This window comes from Bos taurus, chromosome 1 (genome assembly GCF_002263795.3).
Source record: "Bos taurus isolate L1 Dominette 01449 registration number 42190680 breed Hereford chromosome 1, ARS-UCD2.0, whole genome shotgun sequence".
NCBI classification, from domain to species: domain Eukaryota; kingdom Metazoa; phylum Chordata; class Mammalia; order Artiodactyla; family Bovidae; genus Bos; species Bos taurus.
In genome coordinates, this window is record NC_037328.1 from 9981430 (window position 1) to 9996363 (window position 14934).

Genomic DNA, 14934 nt, shown 5'->3' on the forward strand with positions numbered 1-14934 from the left:
GGGGTCGCACAGAGTTGGACACGACTGAAGTGACTTAGCTTAGCTTAGTCTGTGGTTTAGGTCACATTCACAGGAAGCAATTAAGACATGTCAATTTCCAACTAGAATCATGATCTTGACGATAAATAAAAACTACTGGCAAATCACCAAAAGGGTTGCTCAGATGTTTGCAAGTGATTTGGTTCTTGAGGACATGGAGTGCTCAAGGAGTACCTCTTTTCCAACCCTGTAGTTGGGATGGAGAGCACTACAAAATAGATGTCCATACATAATCATAACAAATATGATTTTGTTATAGGAAATGTGATTTTAAAACACACTGACATATATTACAGTAAGTAAATTAAAGAAACTTTTTCTATGAGATTTGAAAAAGTTTCTCCATCCTCATTTGCAAACCTGTTTGTCTTCCCTTTTGTTTGTTTCTTATTTCTATAATGACTCCATGACCCTCCAAGTTACAGAAGCCCAGTACCAGGCACCCAATACCTCCATATCTTCTTGCTCTCTACCTCTTTTCCAAACACCCAGTCATCACTGAAGCTCTCAAATGCTCAAGAGCTCCTAATAATCCCCACCACCAACTTCCACGAGTCCTTTAGAATCCCTCACATATGCTACTACATCATCTCACCTTTTCTTTGGTCCACCTGAATGCATATTGCTGACAGTCATCTCCCTAAAGCATACTCACTAGCATATTCAAAAAATCTCTAAAAACCACATATCACACACACCTTTTGTGATAGTCTAAGCCCACCTTGATGGTGATACAATTAGATTCCTCAGTATCCTTTCCCGTTTCTCTTTTCCATGTAGTTTTTGCTTTGAATCAAAGTTTTCTCCTCTTTCAGAACTTTTGCTCATCTTGAATTACCCTTTACTCCTTTCTGTCACTTCAACATCATCTTTCCAAGAAATTTGCCTTAAGCCACCAGTTCTAAATACTTTGGCCGATAGCAGCATTTTTTATAACACTTGACTTTTCATACTGTGTATCCTCAGCCTGATAAAACTGATTATTGAAGGCAAAAATTATGTTGTTGTTGTTGTTGTTCAGTCCTAAGTCGTGTCTGACTCTTTGTGACCTCATGGACTGCAGCACACCAGGCTCTCCTGTCCTTCACTGTGTCCCAGAGTTTGCTCAAATTCATGTCTGTTGACTTGGTGATGCTATCTAACCATCATATCCTCTGCTGCCCTCTTCTCCTTCATCCTTAGTCTTTCCCAGGATCAGGGTCTTTTCCAGTGAGTCAATTCTTTGAGTCAGGCCAAAGTATTGGAGCTTCAGCTTCAGCCTCAGTCCTTCCAATGAATATTCAAGGTTGAGTTCCTTAAGAATTGATTGTTTTGATCTCCTTGCTGTCCAAGAGACTCTCAAGAGTCTTCTCTAGCACCACATTCAGAAGTATCAATCCTTCGGCTCCCAGCCTTCTTTATAGCCCAACCCTCACCTCTGTACATGACTACTGAAAAAAAAAACATAGTTTTGACTATAGGAACCTTTGTAAAAATTATGTCCTCCCCCGAAGTACCCTCTGAGTGTCTCAAATATAATGGACACTCTATCATTGCTAAATACCTGATGCCCTTCTCGTTTTGTTTTGTTTTTTTTTTTTCCAGTGGCACCACCCCCCTATAATTATGACCATGAGATGGAATACTGTGCAGACTTGCCTCCTCCATACTCCCCGACGCCAGCACAGCGTTCTCCACCCCCTCCATATCCTGGAAATTCGAGGAAGTAATCCTTCTCCTGGAACAGAGTATGTGCCAATCAGCAATCTTGCCTAGAATAAAATGCCTCTACTCAGAAACAGACAAGAAAGGATTGCCCTAAGGAACACCCTTTCAAGTTGGACAATATGTCAAGTGGAATGTCCAGGCTAAGAAAAGAGACATAGGATTTCTTCCCTACTCAGAGATGATCCCATCTGGGGTATTATGTTGGGTTCACAGGGACCACATTTGAAGAGGTTGACTGATACAGAAGTACACTCAGAAAAGAGTAGTTCAGTTCAGTTCAGTCGCTCAGCCGTGTCTGACTCTTTGTGACCCCATGAACCTCAGTACGCCAGGCCTCCCTTTCCATCACCAACTCTCAGAGTTCACCCAAACCCACGTCCATCCAGCCATCTTATCCTCTGTCGTCCCCTTCTCCTCCTGCCCTCAATCTTTCCCAGCATCAGGATCTTTTCCAATGAGTCAGTTCTTCGCATCAGAAAAGAGTAACGTGTAGACAAAACATCAGAAATTCGTGTCGCTTAAGGAACAGATGAAGGAAATTGCAGTATTCACCCTGAAAAAGAGAAGATTTATGTGCGATACAAGGCTACCCTGGACTCCATAAGGAAACGACTATCTTCTGCAGCTTTACGAGTCAGAACGAGAACTCTTCAGTCTCTTTGTTCATCCATAAATGCAGATCAAGTGCCTGAAAGCCTACTCTGTGCCTTACACTGTTGGAAACACTGGATGGAAGTTGCAGGAAGAGAACTCAGGTTTCAGTATAAGAAAGGGCTGTTGGGGTTTTCTTATTGACTAGATTGCTTTGTGAAGCTCCCTGTCTCCAAGACTCCTAACAGACCCTGGCTGACTACCCTGTAGAGACATGCTTGAGAAGGGAGAATGAAGTCAAATGGTAGATAAGTTCAGTGGGGCCCCAAAGCTCTGCTCATGTTTTAGATAGAAGTGAGGCGAATTTCTACATCACCAAGAATGAAAACAACAGGGGTAGTTGAATCTATATAATTTGAGACTTAAAACATAATCCAAAGGACTCAACAGCCGCTTAAAGCCAAGCACTCTTCACTGCTAGCTATCGCCACCTAAAAATCATCTGACTTTTTGTAGTATATGATCATAATGGTAATTCCAACTGTGAAAAGAAATTCATAACAAGTTCCACAAGCAACAAATACTTCACTTCAGATTAAAAGATGAGAAGCCAGAATCCTATGGGATTTTATATCAGGGAGTAAAATTTAGAACTTGACCAGGAAGCTATATAGCAGTTTACAAAAAGAAGAGAAAATGAAGCTTGGATTCTGTTTTGTGTAATTCCACTCATATGCAACTTGAACAAATTTCTATGTCTCTTATAATGTTTTAATAATCTAGTCTCTTGAAAAGTTATACAGTTAATGGAAAAGTAAGATATTGGTGTCAAACTGTTGCCTTTTGCCAAAACCCACATTTTATAAAGTGCCTACCTTTAGGTGTAAAAGTTTTTAATAAATAATTCTAATATGCCATATTCATTGCTGCAGATGATCTTAACATTTCTATTGTCATGTATTTAAAGTTGTACATTGAGAAAATATTGAGAATAATGAAATTTCTGTCACTTTGCAATTAAATCTAAAATGTTTAAGCCAACATTATCAGCATAATTCAAAATCCCAAAATGATGCTAAGAGTTTTGCTTAATAAAACAATCAAAAGAAATGTCTTAAAGTAAAAATCATAGTTAGGAAACTCAGTAACTCATATAAGTAGCATATTTTACTTTCAAAGACATTGACTGAACTGAAATACAGTCTAACTGCCAGTGAGATCTGAAAGCTAGATTTGTTTTGAATGACTAGCTTGATTTTCAGGCACTGTGATTTTCTTGCTTATGAAGATGGAAACCATTCAAGCATTCCAGCCTGTCGTACCTAGTAACTGAGATTTTAGCACAATTTTAACAGTACATATGCTTTAATTTATCTCTCTTCTGCAAGTGTGATCAGACCCAATTACACAGTAGCTACACAATTCAAAGTGTCAGAGCCTCTGAGACATTCAGAGTGATATTTCCCAATGCACCATATATTCCTTAAGAAAAAATAGAGAGGGCAAGTCCAGCAGTAATTGAATTCTCATCATCTTTGCTGTCAATAAATGTTTACTGCATACCTCGTATGTTCTGCCAACATTACTCGCATAGGAGCTATTACAATCCACACCATCTCTCTTCTCTGAGATGTGTTAAGACCTCCCTTAAGGCATATCACAAACCCATAGACCTCCAATAGATGAGTATTTTTACTATTTGTATTTAGTGTCACAATAGCATAAATGTGCACAATGTCAGTATAGACTTCTGGAGTTCACTGATTATTTTCATAGATGACACATCTTGGGGGAAAATAGTATATGATGTGAAAGCTTTGAATTACAGTTATTTAAAAACTAATGTATTTGCTGTGGCCAAAGTGTTTACAATAAGCAATAAAATGAAATAACCCATTATAACAAGAGTTATATTTTAAATCATCTTGTGTTTATTCTGCTTCAGCCTCCATTTCTGCAGATTTAGCCTCATTCATCTATACAGGAGACACAGGACTGGAGCCAGATAAACTTTATGTTGAATTCTGTCTCTTGCCTGAATGATTTGAGGTGTGCGTGTGTGCTAAGTTGCTTCAACCACGTCCATAGCCACGCTATGGACTGTAGCCAGCCAGGCTCTTCTGTCCCTGGGATTCTCCAAGCAAGAATACCAGAGTGGGTTGCCAATCCCTTCTCCAGGGGATCTTCCAGATCCAGGGATCAACCCATGTCTCTTATGTCTCCTGCACTGGCAGGCAGGTTCTTCACCAGTAGCGGCACCTGGGCAGGCCACTTTATCTCTCTAAAATTCCAGTTTCTGCTCTGGAAAATGTATAATAGAATTGACTTCATCAGGTTTTGTGAAAATTGGATGAATGCACGCAACATTCTATATATTGTGCCTGGCACAAAGAAAATGTTTTAGAAATATTACCCAAAAATAAATTAACAAAAGAATGACATAAGGACAACAGCTTCTAGAGCTGTGCGTCCAACACATTAGCCACCAGCTACATGTGATTATTTCAGTTTAAATGAATGTTTACATTAAACTAAATGGGGGTCTTCCTAGATGGCCCAGTGGTTAGGATTCACCTTCCAGTGCAGGGGGTGTAGCTTTGATCCCTTGTCGAGGAGCTAGGACCTCACATGCCTCCCAGCCAATGAGTGAAAACATAAAACAGAAGCAATATTGTAACACATTCAGTGAAGACTTAAATCCTAAATGAAAAATGGAATCCCTCAGTCTCACCAGCCACATTTCAAATGCTACAGAGTCTCATGTGCCCAACAGCTGCCTTACTCAGCAGTGCTGCTCTAGAAAATCCTTTTTGCAAAATGCAAAGAGGCAGCAGGAAGGAGCTGAAGTAAGAAAAAGCTACTACAGTCATCTTATCCAGGAGAAACTGTAGTCTTTGTCAGGTAATTATACTGTCCTTCACAATTGTGTCAGGCCGTTGCTATGGAAGCAAGGCTGTGATCTACAGGAGACCCATGAACAATGAGAGTCCCAGTGATGCTCTCATCAGGACCAGGGCTGATGGTGGAGGAGAGCCCCTGGACCTGGTCCAGGAGTTGATGACTCAGGGCCATGGCCTGTTGGAGTCCAATCCATTCTGCAGCTGCCTTGCTCAGCTCTAGAAGCCATTACAGGGATCTCCAGGGCCACACACGTGCAGATGCAGCACTGAAGTGGGTTCCTTCATTACTACATCATCTTCTTCTCACCACCGAATAAAAGCTGCACTCGCCATGCAGCCACTTCTTCCCAACTTGTCATTGTTTAGCCAAACCCATTTTGCCAATTTGGGGCTGTAGGTGAGAGAGGATCTGCCATATCAGACAAGCTTGAGACCATCAAATAATGGAATTTCGGGTGCTGTTCTTTTATTTTTTAACTTAACTTTAACTACCCAATACCAGCATGCTAAAACTGCGTGATCACCTTACTTATCACCGCAGAGGCGTCTAAGGACTACTGGATCCTCGATCAGAACCTACCTGAAATGTACAAGTTTTATTTTCTACTTATTAGTCCAAGTTACAAAGAATGAGGCTGCACTTGTATAAGTTCAGTGCCCTTATGGTGCAGCCCCGCAGTGTGGTGTAGTCTGGCCCAAACTGTGTGGGAAAGGAAACTAACATAACTAGCCTGAAAAAAAAACTAGAGGTGATTCTGATTTCTACCCTAATCCCAACCCTACCACTGCCTCTTATGACTGGCTAATTTGAAAGAACTAAGACTCCAGAGTAAGATTTTAGTTTCTCTCATCTCTGTTACCTTCTAAGCTATGTGTCTGAGCCAAATAATTGAGTTTCCACAACCTAAGTTTTGTCCAAAACATGCCCATGCCACCCTTGCCAGGATGTTGTTTTTATATACCCTCTACATAAAAACAGTATATAAAATATGTCACAAATATTCGATCTGGTTGGTGACTCAGAAAGACACAAATATATGTACCTATTCTCTTTCCAATCTTTGTCCCCACTGCCAAACCTTACCACTTCTGTGTGTACGTGTTAAGTCACTTCAGTTTTGTCCAGCCTTCGCAGTTCCAAGGACTGTAGCCTGCCAGGCTCCTCTGTCCATGGGATTCTCCAGGCAAGGATACTGGAGCAAGTTGCCATCCCCTCCTCCAGGGGATTTTCCCATACCAGGGATCAAATCCACACTGCTAATGTCTCCATTGGCAAGCAGGTTATTTACTACTGGTGCTACTTCCTATAAGCAGGTGAAATAGTTATCCATCTCTGTGTAACAAATTACTTCAAAATTTGGTACCTTGAAACAGCATCAATTATTATCTCAGTTTCTATAGGTCCAGAATCTGGGTGTAGTTTAGCTGGTCCTCCAGCTTAGAGATTCTCGCAGGCTACAGTCATCTTAATGTGCAACAGACAAAAAGATCTGCCTCCAAGCTCAGTCACTCACATGGTCACTGACAGGAGTCTGTTCCCTGCAGGCTTTTGGACTGAGGGCTTCATTCACTCACTGGATGTTGGTTATCCCAGTTCCTTACCATGTGGGCCTCTCCACGGGGCAACTCAAAATATGTCAGCTTTCTTCCCCAGTGCAAACCAGCAAGAAGAGCCATGGAGTGAAAGAACCTGCTAGCAAATCATAGTGCTAGCCAGAGGGAAGTCACACACTTAAAACCTAATCTCAGAAGTGACATCTCATCCCTTTTGAAATGTCCTATTCCTTAGAATCCATGCTCTGGGTTCACTCTGCACAAAAGAGGAGGAGGGGATTACAAGAAGATAAGAGCAGGGATGTTTCGGCTCATTCCCTTTAAGTGCATTATTTGCAGTTTAGGCAATATTCCCTCTAACAGGAACGTGCCAACTCAACAGGCAAAAGAATACCAGGGCCATGCTTGGCTGTGATCAAGTTGCTTTTAGGGGCCCGGCAGGGGTAGAATGGAGCCAGCAGCATTCAGAGGCCCAGGCTAACTGGGTAAGTGCTGCATTCCTGAGGAATACTGAAAGGAGACACCACGTTTGCGTTTCCATGGACTTCGTTTACGAGTTGCGCTAAAGCCCATCACATCTGACAGGGAATGAAATAAACGCATACCTTGTACCTTATGAACAAGTCTTAACATGGTCCCAGCTCTAACCTCTGTTTTAACTTTGTTCCAAAATAGTTCATCTTCATCAAGAAAACACTTCCAAGACAAGTTTCCAGATGAATGTACAGTGGATCAAGTTGCTACCTAACCTAATCCTGAATACCTTCACTAAAAATGGAAAACAAACCCAAAGAATGTTTGGAACTGTAGAAACATGTGTTGGGAATGTTTGCCTTCTCTGGGTACATTCAGGAAGCACTGGTTTAAAACCATCAACAATGAAGCACAGACTCTTTTTCAACTCTTACTTCGGCTCTGCGCCCCCTCTTTTTTTTTGGCCACACTGTGCAGCTTGTGGGGTCTTTGTTCTCCGCCCATATGCACTCAGTCGCTTCAGTCATGTCCAACTCTTTGCAACCCCATGGACTGTAGCCCACCAGGCTCCTTTGTCCATGGGATTCTCCAGGCAAGAACACTGGAGTGGGTTGCCATTTCCTCTTCCAGGAGATCTTCCTGGGATCAAACCTGCATCTCCTACATTGCAGGCAGATTCTTTACCCACTGAGCCACCTGGGAGGCCCGCTTTGTTCCACCGCCAAGCCTCTACCCGGGGCCACGGCAGTAAAAGTGTGGAGTCCTAAGCACTGAACCACCAGGGAATTCCCTCTGCTCGCCCTCCGCTGCCCAAGTCATGAGCAGCTTTTCAGTATGTACCACCAGCCACTCCTTAGTGAAGAAGAGACAGAGGAGTAACTTTCTGAATGAAATCTGGTAGTAAGTAGTAGGTGAAGAGGAGATCTCATACTGTTTCCATGGAGTGAAACATGGATAATTTATTTTTTTCTGATTAAAGTCCACAGAGAACCAAGTGATCTGATTTTCCTATTTTTACATCTTGTAAGTCAGTGTCTTCATTTTCACACATCTTGTGTATTATTTTCTCTGTTGACTGGGAACAGCTTGAAAGCAGTTCAGTTGAAATAGTTGAAGTTCAATTCCTTGTGTTTTACATGTGAAAACACATTTGGGGACCCATCACCTGAGCATGCAAACTCTCACACCTCCTTGCCTGGTAAAACCCCTGCTCATCTGTCCAGATGTAACCAAAGGGCATATATTTTGAGGTGAGGTCGGCTCTTTACTCCAAGTCAGGATTAATTGATCCCCACCTCTGCCTCATTTTATACCTATCTTCATACTCCAAGAACTGTTTCTTGGACATCTGTAGTCCCCTGGTGATGACTCTATACTTGAAATAAATGACTGAAGTATTATTAAGTCAGCAAATAACACATGGCAACAAAGAAAGTTGAGATAATGTTAAGAATGAAGGACAAGAGTTTATATTGAGCAACATGTTCTAAGGGGCTTCCCAGGTGGCACTGGTGGTAAAGAACCTGCCTGCCAGTGCAGGAGACATAAGAGATGTGGGTTCAATCCCTAGGTCAGGAAGATCCCCTGGACAAGGAAATGGCAACCCACTCTAGTATTCCTGCCTGGAGAATCTCATGGACAGAGGAGCCTGGGGGGCTACAGCCAATAAGATTTCACAGAGTCGGACACAACTGAAGCAACTTTAGCAGAGCATATTCTAAAAGGGGTCCATAACTCCAGATATGGCTCAGGAACTGGACAAAAGGCTACAGTTCTGTGGTTTTTAATTGATGGTTTAAGTCAGTCCAGAAACAGCTGGATTGTGTTTTTAAGCACAAGTGAACACATGTTGGCTCAAGTAATTGCACAGGCTCATCTTCACTGACTCAAAACAAGACAACACGCCGACATGGGAGAGGCACTTTCATAATTCTTCACACTAAAATTGAGCTTCTCATTTTGTTACCTAAAAAGAATACCAATCAAATATCAGAAAAGAATGGTCTCATAAATCACATTTTTATAGAATGCATCCTAATTATAATGTTGACTTCAGAAGCAGTGTCCCAAGGATTCACTGAAGGCAAGATGCCATAGTTTTGACATTACCATTCCTTCAAGGTATGCTGAAAAACCACTGAATATTCTGAAATGAAATGAAAAAGGCCAAAACTGCTGCAAATGGGTAATACAATGGCTATCAGCTTTTGTGCTATTACTATTTAATATATAGAGAGAGCAATAGAGTGTTTATCCAGATAATACCATTATGGTAAAAGACTGTTTCTCAAAGGAATCTTTCTTAGAAATACCTTAAGTTAAATCATAATAATAATGATAGTTTGGGGTGAGTATAGGTGCCAAGCACTGTGGTAAGCACTTTATATTTAATTACATTTAATCTTCCAGTCCCACAATGTAAGCATTATTATTATCCCCATTTTGCATAAACTGTAGATAGAGCAATTCATAATATCTTTCAGTGAGGATAAACTTTTAATGCTGCAACAAAATATATCCATATCTATTCTTTGCTTGTAAGAACTACCCACGGCCATCTTGGAGCTGATGGTAGAAACTGCCTTTTCATGAGTTCCAAGTGGATGACTGTACATGTGTGAGCGATATTGATGACTCATATCCTTCACGTTGTCCTTCTCTTGCAATTCATCACTTAGTCTCCATCAGGTCCAGCCCTTACAGTACACCATGGCTGAGACAGAGAGAGACAGGACTCTTTGGTTTCTGATAAGGCACCTGGTCTCAGCAGACATCTTCACTCATTTCTCTCTTAAGTCATGACTCTTCACCTGTACAGAAACCACTATGAATTTTCTGGGGATGCTCTGTATTTTCTTTTGACCAGAACAAAGGAATGAATCAATGAGGCATTGAGGGAGGTTGTTATTATTGCTGTTGTTTAGTCACTAAGTCATGTCCAACTCTTTTGAGACCCCATGGACTGTGACCCACCAGGCTCCATTGTTTATGGAAATTCCCAGGCAAGAATACTGGAGTGGGTTGCCATTTCCTACTTCAGAGGAGATTTCAGACCCAGAGATCAAATTCACATCTACTGCATTGGTTGGTGGGTTCTTTACCACTGAAACCCCAGAGAAACCCATTAAGGGAGGGGACACCTGCAAACTGATGTGAACCTTTAATTAATTTTGAAGGATAGTCATAAATATTGGTAACAATGAACAAAAACTGTAAAAGTTGGTGTCTACATTGTATAGATCTAATGTTCTATGGAATTGCTTCTTGATTTCCTGTTGTACACTATTTTTTTTTTTTCAGAAACTCAAGATCTCTGTAGAATTTTAAGAGAAAAAATACATATAAGCAAGAAAATATTGAATGACATTAATAATATGTTAGCATAGTTAGGAAAGGATTTTTAAATGAGAAAAAAGCAATAATAATAACCTTCCAGATAATTTTGCATAAACAGAGTTCTATATTAATCAAGAAATAAAATAAGTTTTGCCCAGCACACTGCTATCTATGCCTGAATGTCAAAATTAAAATATTTATGAAGTCTGTGTTTCTCCAGGCCATAGTAATCTAATAAACTATATTTTTGCATCTTGGATCTCATTTGCTACTGTAGGACTTTCATACTCCTACAAAGTACAGCCTATAATTATATTTGGGAGTCCCCAGAGGATATGCCTTACGGCCTTTAAGTTACTAAGCTGTATCTTCCAGTTTCTTTTCCTCTAGGTTCCCTTTACTGCTGTTATTAGCTAGACATTTGCCAACCACTAGAGTTCATGAGGTCACGTGGCACTACCATGCTGTTCAAGACCCCTGTTAAGATCTGTGCATTGGTTTGCTATGCTCAGACCCCAGGATTCCTATTATTTCAGGAGCTGCCAGGTGACAGTGTCACTGCCCACTATTGCAGTGACTGAGCTATCATGAAGAGTAACCCATGGGCTGTGTCTGCCTCCAGACTCTGTTGAAGGCTGTTGGCTCCAAACTCTCCATTAGAGCTTAGACAGACACACACCTTGAGGCCTGAGCCACTGAAAGGACTGATGCTGAAGCTGAAGCTCCAATACTTTGGCCACCTGATGCAAAGGAAAAGACCCTGATGCTGGGAAGGATTGAAGACAGGAGGAGAAGGGGATGACAGAGGATGAGATGGTTGGATGGCTTCATCAACTCAATGGACATGAGTGTGAGCAAGCTCCGGGAGTTGGTGATGAACAGGGAAGCCTGGTGTGCTGCAGTCCATGGGGTCAGACATGACTGAGTGACTGAACTGAACTGAATAGGAGACTAATGTGTCTTATAAGGGACTGATAAATTGCTATGTGGCAGCTTTTAAGATGAACAAGCTAATAAAAAGAATTGCATAGACTCAGAGCTATAAGCCACCATAAGATTTTTATGTAATATCTTTATTTCTAAAGTGAGGAAATAGACATAGAAAAGAGAAGGGAAAAAAAAAGAAAAGAGAAGAGACCTGTTCAAAATCACTGGTGATGAGCCAACTTGGTGGTGGCAACTCATAGGATTCCAAAGTCTTTGCCCTTACCCAGTGTACCATGCCACTTCTCTACACAGTTGTTGGTTCTGGTTGTTATTACCATTCTCTTTCCAACCTCAGGGCCTTTGCACCTGCTGATCCTATTTTTCTCATTGTTCAGATCTCAGTTTAAATATCAAACCATAATCCAAGGCTTCCCTGACAACCCGATCTGAGTAAGTCTCCAACTATCCCTTACCATTACTCTGAGTCACTAATTCCTGTGTGTTACCTGCTCTACTCTCTTTCCGTACTCCCTGCCTTCATGGGCATGATCAACAATGAGGGGCAGTGGAAGAGGAAGCAGCAGGCCTGAGGCTTACACCAGTTAACACAGGTGAAGTAGATGAGATCTTCATCAAGGCATATCACAGGACCACTAAAGGGTAAAACATAGCTGTGTTTGCACTTTATCTAAGGTCAGGCTCACCACCCAGGACCAGAGGTCTGTGGAACAACATGCAGATGCAATGCCTGCAATTGCATCAGTTGGTGCAATGCCTACAGAGATGCTACTGGCATTTAGTGTGGCACAAAAGACAGTCCTGAAAGGAACTAAACTGGGCCATTTGTAAAGAAGTGGATGGACCTAGAGACTGTCATACAGAGTGAAGTAAGTCAGAAAGACAAATCCTGTATATTAACGCATGCATGTGGACTTTGAAAAAATTGGTATGGACAATCTTATTTACAAAGCAGAAAAAAAGACACAGACATAGAGAACAAATATATTGATACCAAAGGGGAAAGAGGGATAGGATGTATTGGGAGACTAGAATTAACCTATTTACATTATTGATACTACATATCCCAGAGGAGGACATGGCAACCTACTCCAGTGTTCTTGCCTGGGGAAGCCCCTGGACGAGGGAGCCTGGTGGGCTGCAAGTCAATGGGGTCACAGGGACTCAGACGCAACTGAAGCGACTTAGCACCCAGGCATGATACTATGTATAAAATAGATAGGGAGCTTCTTCGGTAACTCAGCTGTAAAAAGTCTGCCTGCCAATTCAGGAGTCCCAGGTTCAATCCCTTGGATGGGAAGATCCCCTGGAAGAGGGCATGGCAACCCACTCCAGTATTCTTGCTGGGATAATCCCATGGACAGAGCAGCCTTGTGGGCTATGGTTCTTGAGGTCGCAGACTCAAAGTGATGGATGTGACTATACATGCATGCATAAAATAGGTAACTAGTGAGGACCTACTGTGTACCACAAGAAACACTACTTAATGCTCTGTGGTAGCCTAAACGGGGAGGAAATCCAAAAAGGGGGATATATGTATACATATAGCTGATTCATTTTGCTGTACACTAGAAACTAACATCACAAACTAACATCACAATGGAAAGCAAAACAAAGAATTGACCCACCCCAACAGCAACAGGTGCCAATGTTTTACCCCAGATTTTCTTTCCTCGAGCACCTCAGAGTCAACCCAAAAGGTAAAAATCCACAATTAAATATTGCATCATTAATTTTGAAATGTTTCCAAGAATTAATGACCTCAAGACATGCCATTAGCAGTGAATTGCTCCACTGACTGTGCTGGTCTGAGGAACAAGGGAGTATTAATAAATCTTCTACCTCCATTGTCTACTTCAAACTTCAAAGGCACGTGGTAAACACCAAGAATATTTCAAGGAGCTTTCTGGCCTCTCTGAGTGCAGTTTTGTCTTGACAGCTGTGTTTCACTCAGGTCACCGACACATGTTGCTGCCTCTCAGCAATGGATGCAAATATCCACTGTTCAAAGCAGGATATATTTCTACCTGACAGCAAACTGCATTCTATTCAGAGGGAAGCTGCTGTGTTTTATTGTTGAAGAGGCAAGTGGGAACTTGTGGAAGTATAAGTTGTTGGAGTATGAATAATTGATGTTGGAAATAAGTCCTTTATATGAACTCCATTCATTAAGGGAAATTCAATCAAGAAGCCCTGTTTTTATGATACCAGGCTTAAGGTAATGTCTTTGGATGCAAAAACATTGGCTTCTTACATACCCTGGGCTCAGGTTTAAGTAAATCAGGTCCTGTAACCATGAGATATGATGAAAATCAAAATGTTAGAGGCCACTTTTCTACTTATATAAGGAGAAAAAACAAAATTACTAAAATGGGTCCGCTGATCTAATGATATCTCCAGGTCTAGGTTTAAAATAAAACAAAGTCAGTAGATTTCACAGGATGGAGTGATACTTTTCCAGAAAGTTACCAAAAATCATGGAACTGTGGTGCTGGAGAAGACTCTTGAGAGTCCCTTGGACAGCAAGGAGATCAAACCAGACAATCCTAAAGGAAATCAACCCTGAATATTCATTGGAAGGACTGATGCTGAAGCTCCAGTACTTTGGCCACCTGATGCAAAGAGCCTGGAAAAGAGCTTGGAAAAGACCCTGATGCTGGGAAAGATTGAAGACTGGGGGGAGAAGGGGATGACAGAGGATGAGATGGTTGGATGGCATCACCGACTCAGTGAACATGAGTTTGAGCAAACCCAGGGAGATTGTGAAAGACAGGGAAGCCTGGCGTGCTGCAGTCCTTGGGGTGGTAAAGAGTTGAACACAACTTGGCGACTGAAGAACAGCAAAAGCCTGGAACATTTGTGGACACCTTTGAAAATCACTTTCATTCACTCATTCATTCATGAATTTGGGTATTTTTCTCTTTCTTTTTTTAATAATCACTTATTTATTTGGCTGGCTGGGTCTTAGTTGCAGCATGTGAGATCTTTAGTTGTGGCATGTGAACTGCTAGTTGCCACATGTGGGATCTAGTTCCCTGACCAAGGATTGAACCCGGGCTCACTGCATTTGGCAGCATGGAGTCTTAACCACTGGACAACCAAGGAAGTCCCTTTGGGCATTTTTTTTTCAATCAATAGGATTATTTTTTTATAGCAAACCTATTTTATGTCAGGCACTAAATTCTGGGTTGATAGCAATAAAGAAAATGGACAAGGTCTCTTGACTCACAGAGATTACAGCAGTCTCTATTTGCCCTACAGGAAAAATACCAGTCATGACAAAATGCATTTGTCCACTCCAAATATAGGAAGTTCTGTGAAGACAAATCAGTCCAAGATGCAACCTTAGAAGTCATTAACCTTGACTCCATTATCTCAAAGATGGGAA

The 14934-nt window shown here is 41.4% G+C and overlaps 1 protein-coding gene across 4 annotated transcripts in view; it reads left to right on the top strand.

The window, feature by feature from the left end:
• The window catches only part of CYYR1 (cysteine and tyrosine rich 1), a 176558-nt gene that overhangs the window by 111840 nt on the left and 49784 nt on the right, over positions 1-14934 (top strand). The window contains exon 4 of one of the 4 annotated variants that reach the window (NM_001430774.2): positions 1624-4248. The exons of 2 other annotated variants lie outside the window; for them this stretch is intronic. In NM_001430774.2, coding sequence (NP_001417703.1) covers positions 1624-1748 — 125 coding nt within the window. In that variant the 3' untranslated portion in view covers positions 1749-4248. Of the gene's footprint in view, positions 1-1623; positions 4249-14934 lie in introns of those variants that run through there. One more of the 4 variants, NM_001078105.2, reaches the window with a different exon arrangement.